The 15,672-nt window shown below is 38.9% G+C and overlaps 1 protein-coding gene across 4 annotated transcripts in view; it reads right to left on the bottom strand.

Moving 5' to 3' along the window:
- Positions 1 to 9,253: 9,253 nt before the first annotated feature.
- Positions 9,254 to 15,672, bottom strand: part of BRD10 (bromodomain containing 10) — a 107,478-nt gene continuing 101,059 nt past the window's right edge. The window contains exon 7 of one of the 4 annotated variants that reach the window (XM_061132434.1): positions 9,254 to 15,194. In XM_061132434.1, coding sequence (XP_060988417.1) covers positions 11,563 to 15,194 — 3,632 coding nt within the window. In that variant the 3' untranslated portion in view covers positions 9,254 to 11,562. The remainder of the gene's footprint in view (positions 15,195 to 15,672) is intronic. The other 3 variants (XM_061132433.1, XM_061132435.1, XM_061132436.1) reach the window with 3 other exon arrangements.

Here is a 15,672-nt window from a genome sequence, read left to right as displayed (position 1 = left end):
ACGTTTACAACACTACACATATAAAATATATATATATATATAAAATCATGGGTTCACACTGATAACTCCAATTCTATCAACTACAAAGGTTTAGTTTTAACCTTTTTCATTCTAAACTCTTCATATTTTCAAATCCATTTTTCTTGCTAGTTGGAAAATGACTTCTGTTAATCTCAAATTACCAACTTATTGCATGAATCACCTTAGTATGTAAGCATTTTACCATCAATCTGCCTTGCCATCCCACGCCCCATCAAGAGATGCCATCCAGTCTGCTCAGATCCTGACATCTTGCTGTGGACTACCACCAACCAGCTCCCTACCTGGAACCCTCCTTATCCTGCTCAGGTGTCCATACCCTGTGCCCAAGCTTCTAACTGTCTGCCTTCCCCTGACATAGACCTCCTATGGAACCTACTGTTCAAATGTCTTCTTTATCACAACTGGGCTCTGACAACCTTAGCTCAGTGATCACCAACCCCATCCCCCTACCCACTGTGCACATGACCTCCTCAGACTTCTTTGGCTGCTCACTCCCTACTCTGGGCCAAAGTCATCCCTGCCCTCACCTTACCAAAGATGTTCTATCTTCTGCAGAGACTTCATCGCCACTCATTGGCCACTATTATTACCTACACCCTGCACCACAACTTGGCAAAGAATAATAATAATAATAATGATAATAATAATAATAAAGAACCTATGGCTTGAGCCCTGGACGCCTTCAAGATCCCCAGACCATCATTCGCTGAGAGTTCTCTCTTTTCCCCATGGACAAAGGCTATGTTCACAGAATTCTTCAAGGTAGTGTTCCAGGCAATGGACAAGGCTTCACTTAGTTTGCCAGAGAGAAGCTAGAAGAGTGAGATTCCATTTAAAGGACTAGAAAGTGCCAGCCAAAAGAAGAAACTGCTTCCTTCACAGAGGCAGCTACACTTTTGAACATGCATCTCTGGATTGGAGATAAGCTGACAACTCGGAGCCATGAGTTGAAGATAGCAGAGTCACATGTGAGGAGCCTGGGTCACTGAGTCACCACTGGAGGAAAGGTTCCCCCATCTAGGAATGCTTTGATTAAATGGGGGTAAATTGGCCCCAAAGAAAATCCATGAACTGTTAACACAATGCCAAATTTGATACTGAAATCCAAGGCTGTTACTTAATACCTTTTTGAGGACCTTCAGGGCTCTGCCCCTGCACACGTGAACTGACCAAACACAAACCAGAAGCCTCCAGGGGAGAGAGGTCTCTGTGACCTTTGCAGCCAGGATTAGGCTTCCACCCTGTTGAAGGCAATTATAATTCAAGAGAATGAGCCTCACCCTGGGCTGTGGGCATGAGTCTTCTACTGCAGTGTGCCCCACCATTATGCCTGTCCAGCTCATGGGTAGAAAATACATAATGGCATGGAGCTGCTTTGATCTCAGAGGCTTCCTGCAGAATTGGGTTAAGATTAGAGTGGTCAGAGCTCATGGGTGATCTCCTCTGGCTGCAATCAGTGTTTTTCACTTATCCAAATGCACTGGGCAGATAATATCACTATTTGTGCAGTGAGCAGAGCAAAGTTAGACAGTTCTGGTCTTCCCTCATCCACTCACCCTGCACCAGTCCTCAGAAGCTGTTTTCTCATTTTTGAGATAAGGTGCAAGTCTCCACGGGTTTCCTGAGGAGGTTCTGATACTGTAAAGATGAAAAAAAAGCTAGCCAAAAGATTTTTTGCTCAAGTTAGTCAGTGAGAAGACCAGACTGATTGCACAAACCAATGAAGTGCTCAAGTCACCTCCAGTAGAGACCAGTTCTCTGAAGTTACAAACACTGAGTTTGGTAGTACTTATACATATCTGGACAGGTCCACTCGTCATTTGAGAACATTGTAGATCTTCTCCCAAAAGAACAAAAGTGAGCCCCCTAAACTCTCATTCCATGGCTTGATTTTAAGGACAGTCACTTAAGGGCTTCCCTGGTAGCTCAGACGGTATAGAATCTGCCTGCAATGCAGGAGACCCAGGTCACTTAAAAGTTGCGTCAAAATCCCTCAATCTCAAGTGACTGTCTCAGAACATATTATAAGCATTTCAGAAGGACACAGAACAACTTCAAAGGGAAATCATGGATGGTTTGAAAACACTTATTTTAAAGAAAGCCTAAAACTGCTATCCCAAGAAGCTATGGGTGAGATGGAGGAAAAGAGTGGAAAATAAAAGAACAGGAAAAAATGCTTGACAACTTGAAAACACAAAGGAAAGAGGCTTTCCATGGTAAAGAGAGCCCATTAAAATCAGTGAAACTGCACTAAAGACAATGTTTGACTGATTTCTCTAGAGATTACATGGTTGATGGCAACTTGAAATTAGATAAAGAAAAAAGCAGAAACTTGAGAACTCTCTGGACTGTCAATCAGAAGTCAGTTTGAAGGATGTTTCGAGAGAACAGCATCGAAACATGTCTATTATCTAGGGTGAAACAGATCACCAGCCCAGACTGGATGCATGAGACAAGTGCTCGGGCCTGGTGCACTGGGAAGACCCAGAGGAATTGGGTGGAGAGGGAGGTAGGAGGGGGGATCGGGATGGGGAATACTTGTAAATCCATGGCTGATTCATGTCAATGTATGACAAAAACCACTACAATATTGTAAAGTAATTAGCCTCCAACTAATAAAAATAAATGAAAAAAAAAAAAAAAAAACTCAATTAGCTATCTTTCTCACTAAAAAAAAAAAGAAAAAAAGAAAAAGAAGTCAGTTTGAAGGAATCCACTGACCCTGACAAATATTTCCTTAAAAAGGTTTGAAGGAGAAAAACCGACATGACTATTTAAAAAGTGAAGAAAATTAAATGAACAAATCATTTACAGTTCAACTGAACGCTCTCCAAAGGAGACAAAGTCTTTGCAGGCTGAAAACAGTTTGAAAGTGAAGTCCAAAAACTTCAGCTAAAACTTCAAATAGTGTCTGAACTATGTTAAGAATTAAGAACGTGTGATGCAAATTTGCAGAAAACCAACCAAGGAGAGAATTTACTGCATATAAATTGAGAAGAAATGTCCCAAAGTGCACAAAAATATTAGTCATATACATCAGAAGGATGATCCCTAGAAGGGATGGCCTTGAGAAAGAGCTGGAAAGAAGCACTTCCTTTTATCAAAGCTGGATTGTCTCCCATGAGAAAAAAAGCTCAAGAAAGTTGTCCAGCAGCTGAAGGTACAAGTCCATCCCAAACTCCCTAACTATCCTTCCCTCTCCAACCCTCCCACCAGCAACCATAAATTCCTTCTCTAAGTCTGTGAGTCTCTTCCTATTTTGTAAATTCATTTGTATCATTTCTTTTTAGATTCCACATATAATGGAACTCTGCTCAATGTTATGTGGGGCCTGGATGGTAGGGGGTCTTGGGGGAGAATGGATACATATGGCTTTGTATGGCTTTGTTATTCACCTGAAACTATTACAACATTGTTAATCGGTTATAACTCAATACAAAATAAAAAGTTAAAAAAAAAAAAAGAAAGTTACTTAGCTAAGAAGATAAAATAATCAAAACAGATAAAATTGGCTGGAGCAGTTTAAATCCAGCTTTTCCTAAGTTGCCCACACTGTTCCACATGCAGCCCTGGACAGAAGTAGAAGAGTATCAGGAGATTCTGAATCATCACATCCCCAAGGAAGGCGGAGGGTTAGGCTCAGAGGGCTCAGGCATGAGCATCATCTTAGGTTCAAGTTTACACCGCCAGCTCCTAAACATCCACAGCAGGATATCTGACTGTTTTCTCTCTTTAAAAATAATTTAATTAAATCTCTTTTCAGTTTAACTGCTTTTACTTAATTGATGCTACCTTTGCTCAAATTGAAGTTTGACAGAATTATAATTCCTAAGAGAGTGTTTTGCAAATCTAGATGAATATAATATAACTCTTATGGGCAACAGACCATTAGACTTTCTAGAATTAGATCCATATAAGAATTGTACTTAGATTGAACTAAATGTTCCACTATTATTTAATCCATAATTGAGTTTTCATATGATCAGGAAGAGATATTTAAATCAAGAAAGATCATTTATATATGCTATGAACTGTCAGAACAAATTAGTAAAAAAAAAACAAAAAACAAAAAACAACATTCAGTAAGTTTAGATTTAAAAATAATGTAAAACAAGAACCCCATCAAAAACAAAACCCCAAACAAAACTGAACATCACCTTCAACTAAACCTATTAGATTTCCCATTATTTTAGCAATAATTTCATAGGTTAATTTGGGCAGATAATACTTTGTTCACGGCGTTTTGCTTCTTAAATGTCTCTGAATTTTATAGTCAAAAGCTTGCCCTTAAAAAAACCCAAAAACCCCTTATCCTTCTCACCCTGAACAGTTCCCATGTTTTTTTTTAAACTCACCTCTCTTTTGCTACCATTACTGGGAGGTATCAGGTCCTCACATCACCTGCTCAACTCACCTAGTAATCAATCAGCCTTCCTCTCTCTCAGTTGTTGCTCAGTCGTATCTGACTTTTTGCGACCCCATGGACTCCAGCATGCCAGGCTTCTTTGTCCATCACCAACTACTGGAGTCTGCTCAAACTTACGTCCGTAGAGTCCATGATGCCATCCAACCATCTCCTCTGCTGGCCCCTTCTCCTCCTGCTGTCAGTCTTAGCAAGCATCAGGGTCTTTTCCAATGAGTCAGTTCTTTGCATCAGGTGGGCAAAGTATTGGAGTTTGAGCTTCAGCATCAGTCTTTCCAATGAATATTCAGGACTGATTTCCTTTAGGACTAACTGGTTTGATCTTCTTGCAGACCAAAGAACTAAGAGTCTTCTCCAACACATTTCAAAAGCATGAATTCTTCGGCACTCAGCTTTCTTTTGAGTCCAACTCTCACATCCACACATGACTACTAGAAAAACCATAGCTTTGACTATACGGACCTTTGTTGGCAAAGTAATGTCTCTGCCTTTTAATATGCTGTCTAGGTTGGTCATAGCTTTTCTTCCAAGGAGCAAGTGTCTTTTAATTTCATGGCTGCAGTCACCATCTGCAGTGATTTTGGAGCCCAAGAAAATAAAGTCTGTCATTGTTTCCCCATCTATTTGCCATGAAGTGATGGGACCAGATGCCATGATCTTAGTTTTTTTGAATGTTGAGTTTTAAGCCAAGTTTTTCACTCTCCTCTTTCGCTTTTATCAAGAGGCTCTTTAGTTCTTTGCTTTCTGCCAAAAGGGTGGTGTTATCTGTGTATCTGAGGTTATTGATATTTCTCCCAGAAATCTTGATTCCAGCTTGTGCTTCATCCAGTCTGGCATTTTGCATGACGTACTCTGCATGTAAGTTAAATAAGCAGGGTGACAGTATACAGCCTTGACGTACTCCTTTCCCAATTTGGAACCAGTCTGTTGTTCCATGTCCAATTCTAACTGTTGCTTCTTGACCCGCATAGATTTCTCAGGAGGCAGGTAAGGTAGTCTGGTATTCCCCTGGGAATATGTGGTAATCCCAGGTAAGGTGATCTGGAATTCCCAATTTCCATCTTGAATTCCCCAATGCTCTTTAAGAATTTTCCACAGTTTGTTTTGATCCACAAAGTTTTTGGCATAGTCAATAAAGCAGAAGTAGATGTTTTTTGGAAGTCTCTTGCTTTTTCGATGATCCAGTGGATGTTGGCAAATTGATCTCTGGTTCCTCTGCCTTTTCTAAAACCAGCTTGAACATCTGGAAGTTCACCTTCACATACTATTGGAGCCTGGCTTGGAGAATTTTTAGCATTACTTTACTGGCATGTGAGAGGAGTGCAATTGTATGGTAGTTTTGAACATTCTTTGACATTGCCTTTCTTTGGGATTGGAATGAAAACTGACCTTTTCCAGTCCTGTGGCCACTGCTGAGTTTTCCAAATTTATTAACATTTACTATGTGGTGGGCATTATCTCACCTAATTCCCACAGCAATCATGAGTGGTAATTTAATTATCTTCACCCACATTACTTATGCTTTCAAAGCTTCCTTAGCTTCCTAATTACTTTCAGCATATTTTTCAGCCCTCTTTCACCTAACGCAAGTTAATTTTTAACCCTTCTTCATTAATCCTCTTAACCCGTATTATTCTATTCAAACCCAAAGGTTCTGTTCCCTCTATATTCCTTACGCTTTTCCTTTTCAAAAGTTGAGGTACAATTGACATATAATGACTTTAACATTCCCTACAGTTAAACAATTTTTTCTTCTTGTGGTGAGAACTTTTCAGATCTACTCTTAGCCACTTTCAAGTATACAGTAATGTTGTTAACTTCCTTGTGATTTTCTGCACCTTGAGTCTCTGCAGGCTGAATTCTAAACATACTCTTTTATCTCAATACAACCACCTTGTGTATAAAACCTCTGGCAGCTCCCTACTAAACTCTTAGTTCTTTATTCCTCTGACATTTACTTTTAACTTGTTATATTCTTTTGATTTTTGTGTTGAGGACAGGGATGGAAACTTACCTATGTTGTTACTACAGCCTCTTTTGTATCATATTGTTCTCAATAAATGTGTAGAATGAGTTTATACAACTCTTCAAATTTGATTTTATGTTGAAAATTATGCCTTGAATTTATGTTGATAACTATATATATTAAGAATGATATTAAAGGGACTTCCCTAGTGGTCCAATATTTAAGACTCCATGTTCCCAATGCAGGGGGCCTGGGTTCAATCCCTGGTCAGGGAACTAGATCCTGCATGCCGCAACTAAGAGCCTGCATGCCGCAATGAAGACTTAACACTACCCCCGTCAAAACAATGATATACATAAGAACACACATAGTTTTGGCTCTCTACAACTTCATATATTATTTTTAACTATAGATTTTTTTCTATAGATTTGATTATAGATTTTCAGAGTCTGTCTCCCAGTTAAACTATAAGAACTGGAACCATACCATCCCCTTCAGCTTTCTTGTTAGTAAACAACCAAGCATCAAGCACCATGGTATATATAAATGCTTTTTGACAAAATGAGGAAAAATACCTGGGGCCTATTAGCAACAATGAGTCTTCAAGTTCAAGTGATGGCAAAACAACTTCTGGAATGAAGGTAAATTGTATATCATTTCTGTATTATAGTACAGTATAACTTTTAATAACTAAACTCCCCATCATATTTTTTAGATCACTTTCAGATCCTGCCACCTTCTCAAGCTTTTAATATTAAATATTTCTTAATTCACTCTAAGTCAATGATAAACTAGATCATAAACATTTTCATTTATCTTAGCGTATATTATAGCCATCACTGCTTTGATCATAAAATTATTGATGTCAATTACATATTAAATACACCAATAAAATTAGAGCCCCTGAATGAAAACAGAGATCTAAATAGCCACTTAGTATTTTATATATATACAAAATCACAAAGGAAAATTTTTTGGTAGGAAAAGTCATAAGGAATGAGAGAAAAGAGCTAATACATGAGAAAGAGGAATGTTATTTCAGCATGTTTTAACTTAGCATTTAAAATGATACTAAATACTGACATCCAAATGGCCTATTAATTCGATACTAAACGTGGAAACATACTCTGCTAGGATCATGAAGTCTTGCAGGTAGCATTGCGGCGATTTTTCTTCCTTTACATGGACACTTTAATGGATGACCTTTAAAGAATACTAAATGATAACGGTGCAGAGATGTACCAGCTGCAACGGACTGTGCAGATGATACCACCCTTCTGGCAGAAAGTGAAGAACTAACGAGCCTCTTGGTGAAAGTGAAAGAGGAGAGTGAAAAAGTTGGCTTAAAGCTCAACATTGAGAAAACTAAGATCATGGCATCTGGTCCCATCACTCCATGGCAAACAGATGGGGAAACCGTAGAGACAGTGGCTGACTATTTTTTGGGGCTCCAAAATCACTGCAGACGGTGACTGCAGCCATGAAATTAAAAGATGCTCACTCCTTGGAAGGAAAGTTATGACCAACCTAGACAGCATATTAAAAAGCAGAGACATTACTTTGCCAACAAAGGTCCGTCTGGTCAAGGCTATGGTTTTTCCAGTGGTCATGTATGGATGTGAGAGTTGGACTATAAAGAAAGCTGAGCACCGAAGAATTGATGCTTTTGAACTGTGGTGTTGTAGAAGACTCTTGAGAGTCCCTTGGACTGCAAGGAGATCCAACTAGTCCATCCTAAAGGAGATCAGTCCTGGGTGTTCATTGGAAGGACTGATGCTGAAGCTGAAACTCCAATACTTTGGCCACCTGATGCGAAGAGTTGACTCATTGGAAGAGACCCTGATGCTGGGAGGGATTGGGGGCAGGAGGAGAAGGGGACGACAGAGAATGAGATGGCTGGATGGCATCACCGACTTGATGGACATGAGTTTGAGTAAACTCCGGGAGTTGGTGATGGACAGGGAGGCCTGGCATGCTGCGATTCATGGGGTCGCAAAGAGTTGGACACGACTGAGCGACTGAACTGAACTGAACTAACACTGAACACAAAGAACTGGGGAATTTGTCTTTGTACTCTTTGGCCAAGATCCCAGAAGTCCACATAACTTACCAAACTGGAGGCAGTGGAAAAACAATTTGACTTTTTTGATTATATAAATCCATTAATTTAGTCACATTTCTAGTAAAAATGGGTAGGTATTACAGCTTTTTAAAAAGAAAACTAGACCTTAAATAATATAAGCTAACTAGATTCCTCATTCATTCAACAAATGCATATTGAATACCTGCTGCCGCTGCTGCTGCTAAGTTGCTTCAGTCGTGTCTGACTCTGTGTGACCCCATAGACGTCAGCCCACCAGGCTCCCCCGTCCCTGGGATTCTCCAGGCAAGAACACTGGAGTGGGTTGCCATTTCCTTCTCCAATGCATGAAAGTGAAAAGTGAAAGTGAAGTCACTCAGTCGTGTCTGACTCTTCACGACCCCATGGACTGCAGCCCACCAGGCTCCTCTGTCCATGGGATTTTCCAGGCAAGAGTACTGCAGTGGGGTGCCATTGCCTTCTCCTTCTACTTACCATGTACCAAATGCTGGGGTGACAATGATGAAGATGACTAACAAGGTCTCTCTCTTTTTAAGGAAGACAGGCCTTAAATAATTGCATACAAAGAATTTTATTACAGCTTTGAAGGAGTTCCATGTACTTCTCACTCTGACCTCAATCTGAGTGAGTGCAATAACATGATGCTGGCTGGCATAAGGAAAGAGAGTTATGTAATACATAATGAGAGCATATATAATGAAACATTAAGTCAAAGAGAACATCTGGGAAGACTGTGACATCTTAAACTTTCTAGGAACTAAAAGAAAACTGTAGTACAGAAAGTAAGGAGGAGGGTCAATTAAAATGAAGCTGGAGAATGAAGCACAGACTGAAGATCCCTAAGTAGGAAGGAGGGACTTTAAGGTTCACCATACCACACAGAGCTTTGAAAATCATATTAGGATTTTGATTTACGAGTTAGAAAAGAATTGGTTAATAAGTGAAAGCCTTCACTGGGAATAAAGTGAGTCATAAGTAATTAAGTAAATTAGTTTCTGGAAGTTGATCTAGAGAATTCTTCTCAGACAAAAGATGAACAGTTTTAGATTTTAAAAGTTGAGTAGGTAAATAAATCCATTTATTGCACACCTGTATGTATGAATACAATGCAATGTATTTAAACATCACCCACTTCTCCCTGAAATCCAACCACTGTTTCTAAACTGACAAGGAAATGGGGAAGGTGACTAGAGTACAACATACACATGATTAGCAGTGTTACTGCCTTAGAGTATAAATATAGGTTTTCGAGAGACTTTAACAACTTTCCAGGAATATTCTCACTGCCCTCTTCATTTTGATAACTAATAAATTTCAATGTAGTTTCAAAAGAAGTCTTTAGGCCTACTCTTCCCTACCATCTTCAACCCTGGCCTATTAACTCCATGTGATGAGGTTTAATAATTTCACTACAAATGAAATGTGGACGAGTATACAATCATTATCCCAAATAAGATAATGGATACAAACATTGAGTAAGTATAAAATCTACCTTTTATTTAAGATGAGGCAAATCTGAAATACCATAATGTTGAACCCCAAGAGTAAGATGACCCATAAACATTGCTTTACCATGAAATTTAAGTAACTGCTCTGTACCTGAAAAATACGCAAAAAAGGAGGGAGTACTCATAAAATAATTTAAAAAGGTGCTCACATTTGTCACTCTAAACTAAAAAAAAAAATTCATGTTTTTAAATATCATTTTGAAAAAGCACTATGAACCAACCCCTCAATGTAAAAATAAATGTATTGGGGGAAGTTAGGTGAAGGGTACCTGAAACTTCTCGTACTATCATTGCAACTTCTTCTGAATCTAAAATTATTTAAAAATAAAAGGTTGAAAAAAATATACTTGGCTTAAGATTACTTACTTTAATCAATGTAGAATTTAGTGGTAAATTAAGGAAAAAAAGTTAAAACAATGAAATCCAGAGTGAAATTTTAAAGCAGAAGTCATGTAAAGTTATGCAAAAAGGATTTAAAGCATTAGGTTCAAATACTGAATATACCATCTACTTGGAGAAGGAAATGGCAACCAACTCAGTGTTTTCGCCAGGAGAACTCCATGGACAGAGGAGCCTGGGGGTCTTAAGTCCACGGGGTCGCAAAGAGTTGGACATGACTGAAGCGACTTAGCACAGTACATACCATCCACTAGCTGAGTGACCTACAACACACCATTTAAGCTTTCAAGATTACTGTGAAAGTCAAATGAGATATGTGGAAACAAAGTTTGTAAATTGTAAAGCCTTGTAAAAATGCTGTTAGTGATTCAAATTTCCTAGCTTAAAATTCCTTTTCGTAAAGATCTGTCCTCATTTCATATCATGTTATCTTTCAACAGAACAAGAACGCACTTCAAAAATGGTATTCAAACAAGAAAATACAGCAACTCAGTTTATTACATGCAGATTCTTCTGCATTGATGCTAACAGTTCACTGGTCCAAAATTACTAAAATACTTAAAAAACTATACATTATGTAAACAAAACATAAATAAGACAGCATAGTTCTTTGTACATATAGTTTAGTACAGGTTGTTAAGGATTTAGGGATATGTACAATTTTACACAATGGACTGCATTTTCACAATGCATAAATATATATATATCTATTTTTTTTACAGAAACAAAAATATTATTCCACTAAAGACACAGAATATCGTATTGGAGATACACGCTGCAACAGTCCAAATTCAAGAAGAAACATGTCAACGCAAGTGTGCAAAACCCTAGCTTATTCCAAACTAGTCAAACTTGACTGTTCAATTTATGTCATACAGACAGGTAAATCCTGTCTATTTTAAACAAATAACCTTTGAAAACATACTCATACCAATGAGTGAAATGGAACAGATTTTTCCCTCCCCAAGAAAAACAAAGCCTTGTTGCAAGCTAATGAAAAGATACATTAACACACACACAAACTATGTATAGTATGTTTTCAACAGTATAATAAACAGTTAAAATTTTTATGGGAGTCAAAACAATGCCCCATTATTTAAAAACTGGCTCGTTTAGTCTAAATTCAAGATGCAGCTGTGTCAGGCTTCTCTAAGCCAGATGACTGAAAAGCAGGGAAGACAGAGGCAGGATTTCGACTGGCAGATACAATTTGAGAGAGTGATGGAGAGGCTGAAGAAACCTTAGATGGTGGAGTATTTATGGTATTCAAAATGGCTCCTTCTGGGCTGACCAATAATTTTTTGACTGATGTGTCCAAATGAAATACTGAAGTGTTACTTGGCAGTGGAGGATTACTAGAACAAATGGCAGAAACTAAAGATGTCTTAGCCAAAAGAGTTGCTGGAGGAGACTTAATTACTGAAGTCAGTGACACTGTTGGTACAGGAGGTGGAACAGAAACTTTAGCAGTTGGGTTTATGATTTGTGGTGCTGCAGTGGATAGAGAACTTGCATTCCCAAGAGAGTTTACAATTTTTGTAGAGCTTTTTAGATAATGTTTTACAGGTTGCCCACTTAAGGAATTATTTGATGCTAGTGTGATCTTTTGGGCCAGGTTATCTACTGGTGTAGGCTGAGTGCCTTGGCCATTATTAAGAACTAAGGGAGGTCCATATTTTGGATTAGTAGATATAAGAAGAACATGGCTGCCAGCTCCAAGACCTTGTGGTGGAACAATAAACCGGGCTCCATTAATCATGATCTGAGTACCAGGTGCCAAAGGTGTACTGGTATTGATGATTATTTTTTGCTGAATACAAGGTTCACTGAACTGACTCCCTATTACACTAGTTACATTTGATGGTGCTGTAGCAGTGTGAATGGCAGTGACACCTGGAGTAGAACTATAACTAGGGGTTGATTTTAAGAAAGCAGGGGACATTTGCTGGTTTGGCAGAGAAGCAAAATTGGAAATGTTAATTATTTTACCTGGATTTGGTGAAAGGGATGGCAATTCAGTTTGAGGTTTATTTGTGTTTATATTTGTTGGCACTGTAGTTGAAACCCCTGGTGACTGCAACTGGACCGAAGTCCGAGATTGTCTTTTAGAAAGAGATACAGAACGTGTGGCTCCTGGTGCTGTTGCTGCTTGTGGAACTGTGTTGATTGTTTTAGGGGACACAGTCACAGGTGTAGGCAAGGCAACCGTAACAGGGATTTGCAAAGCTGATGTTAAACATTTCGGAGACACTGTTGGTTGTGTAGTTGAAATCAGAACAGATGATGCAAGATGTCCTGTTTTCACAGTTGATATAGCCACAGTGTTTCCGAGATTTGACGTGCAAATTCTGTTTGACAAACTAGGCATAATTCTTGAAGAGGTATCATTTCCACTGACTAAAACAGGAGGTCGTGTCCCAACTGAGGCAGAGGTTGAGGTCACTGAAACAGAACCCAAAGATACATTTGCTCCTGTTCCTGAAAACATGTTTACTGTTCTTGAAGCAGAAACCACCGATTCATTAACAGGAGTAATATTTTGACTCATAAAATTTGAGCTTACTGGAATTGAACTGCCACTTGTTGACAATGGTAAAACATAGCCCTTGCTACTTTTTTCTTCTCCTTTTGAGGTTACATTTTGCAGTATGTTAATTGATGGCAGAGCTGGCACACTGCCTGAAGTATTAACAATTGCTTGGCCTATGTTTAGCCCAATTTTCACATCTTTTATCTGAGACACAGTTGGTGATGAATTTATTTTTATTGGTGTTCCCACTGTAGATGGAATTAGTACTATCTGGGGCTGTTCTGGAGACTTAACATATGTTTTACTCAATGGAGAAGGAAGAGCTTGTTTTAATGGTTCTGCTACAATGGTTGGGGTTGAAGTGCCACTGGGAATTGCAGCATTTATAAAAACTAATTTCTGGGCAGAAACACCTGGAGATGTTGGTGCTGGTGCCACATTAATTGAAGTTCCACTGCCAGAAGAAAGAACAGATGGAGCTGACACCAGCATAAGTTTCTGCACTGGAGTCCCACTGATAGTATCTCCACTTGCTGCTGCTGTTGCGTCTGTTCTTGTAACAGGGTAACTTTTTGTGACATAATCTACTTGTTGATGTTTCGCTGGTGTACGAATAACATTTGAACTGGTTTGTCCAAAATTTCCTGTTGATATGCTAATTACACTTACCGAACTATTTGCTGTTGACGGTAATAGAGTGCTGGAAGAAACAGAGGACTTTAAGGGAGAGGAAGGCATGGGTGAAGTTTTATCTATCGTATGGCCCAAATTACCACTGCAGGAAGGTTGGCTTAATGTAAATTTAAGATTTTTCCCTGTGGATGGATTAAAGCCAGCTGGAATGGAAACAGAAGTAGGTGCTTGGCCAAAAGATGGGAGACTAGATGTAGCAGTTGTTCCAGCTACCGACGGAAAAGCAGATGATGAGGAAGCTGATGACTTTGGTACCAGAAATGCCTGAAGCTGAGGAGCAATAGTAAAAACTGAACCTGAAGATAAACTGCTGGGTGAACTCTGATCTGGATTGGTCTGCACTTTTACAACTCCAGTGTTGCCACCTCGTGTCCTAACAAGAATTGACTGTGAATCTCTTATACACACAGTTTTCAGTTCTTGCTTTGCTTCAGAAGAATCAGCAGTTTGTTGTGCAAAACAGTTGAGGGAACTACCGGGATTTGTAGATCCATTTAGTGTTGTTGCTGATAACTGAGGCTGAACTGTTGAGGAAGTGGTGGGTGAAGCAATGGGCTGTGGGAATGTGGCGGCTGAAACTGTGTTCTTGACTTTTCCTGCCTCACTCTGGCTAGTCTTAACTGGTGGTGCTAACAAATTACTTATGGAGGTTACAGGTGTCAAAGACTGTGGTCTAGCACTACTCACATTTGACAAAGGGGTAACTGTCTTGTTGAAAGCTGTATTAGATAGTTGGGTAGAAACAGTTCCTGTTGGGCTGACAAGAACTGATGGTAAAGAAGAGTTTACATTTGCTGTCTGTGGGAAAGATGAACCATGTTGTTCTGTACCTTTTTGTTGAAGTGGTGGTATTTCTTTTGCAACTGCTTTCCCTTCCTTGTGCTGAATCACAAAACTCTTAGGCAGAATGAGAACCTGTTGCATAATTTTTTCTCCTGATTTAGGATCTAGCATAGGTTGCATCTGAATCTTTACAGAGCTGTTATGAAGATCTATGGGCAACCACTGACCACAGGGCATTTTGTATACCATCTGTAAAGGACCTTTTGTACTGGTGTGGCAGGTCAATGCTGGCTTTATGGGGCTTGCTTCTGGAGGAGACATAACTGGCTTTTCCACAGCAGGGGCATTTCTACCTGTGGAAGGGGGCAGTTGATTTGTTAAGGTCACTTTGTTCCCAATATTCTTTGCAAGCAAGGCCTGAATAGGTTTGGTCCCTTTCTGGAGAGTAGACAGTGGTGTTGAATCCAATGAGGCAAACGACTCCGGAAACAGTGGCTCTGTATGCTTTGATTCATTCAAACAGTCCATCTGCACGTCACCTTCTACATTTTCAACCACTGTCTCATTTGTGCTTAACTTAGCTTTCTTCCTTGGGGAAAGCTCTTTTGTGCTATCATCCAGGTAACTAATTTGCTTGGACTGTCGTTTAAGTGTTTTAGGCAGTGTCTTTAGATCTTTAGAAGGCAATTCCTTTTTCAACAACTTACTTCTGGCCATAGGAAAATCTATTTCTGACAATTTCATATCATCTGAAAATGATAAAAACAAGCATTTTGTTTATATAACACAACTGAATAGCAATGATAAGATCAATTATAAAAAAGAAAGTCAATCTTTGAACCAGTAATTTATTAAAAAAACTGTAGTGTGATTCAAAAGTCTCAGTACCATTGATGGAAATTAAGGTAAGGAGACCTTTGACATGGTAATCCTGATTTTGTAACCATTCCCAAGAACAACATATTATTAATGAGGAAATTATTTTTGGTCAGATTCTGCTGCCAATACAAGTGTAAAAGGAAACGTTACAACTTAAGATACTCAAGCCAGCAATTAGGGCTCAGAATTTAGAGTAAACTAGTACTCTACTAGTCTACTTTTCTCCTTCTAGACAGAGAAATCTTCATATCAAACAGAGATGTTTCTCCCTATTTTCTTTTTTTTTAGAGAGAGACTCTAAAGAATAAAAAACATTCATTTTTTCTGCTGTTCAATTATTCCTACAGT

The sequence above is a fragment of the Dama dama genome, chromosome 29 (genome assembly GCF_033118175.1).
Source record: "Dama dama isolate Ldn47 chromosome 29, ASM3311817v1, whole genome shotgun sequence".
Lineage (NCBI taxonomy): Eukaryota > Metazoa > Chordata > Mammalia > Artiodactyla > Cervidae > Dama > Dama dama.
Note: the sequence above shows the minus strand (reverse complement) of the source record. Positions and strands in the feature narration are given on the sequence as shown.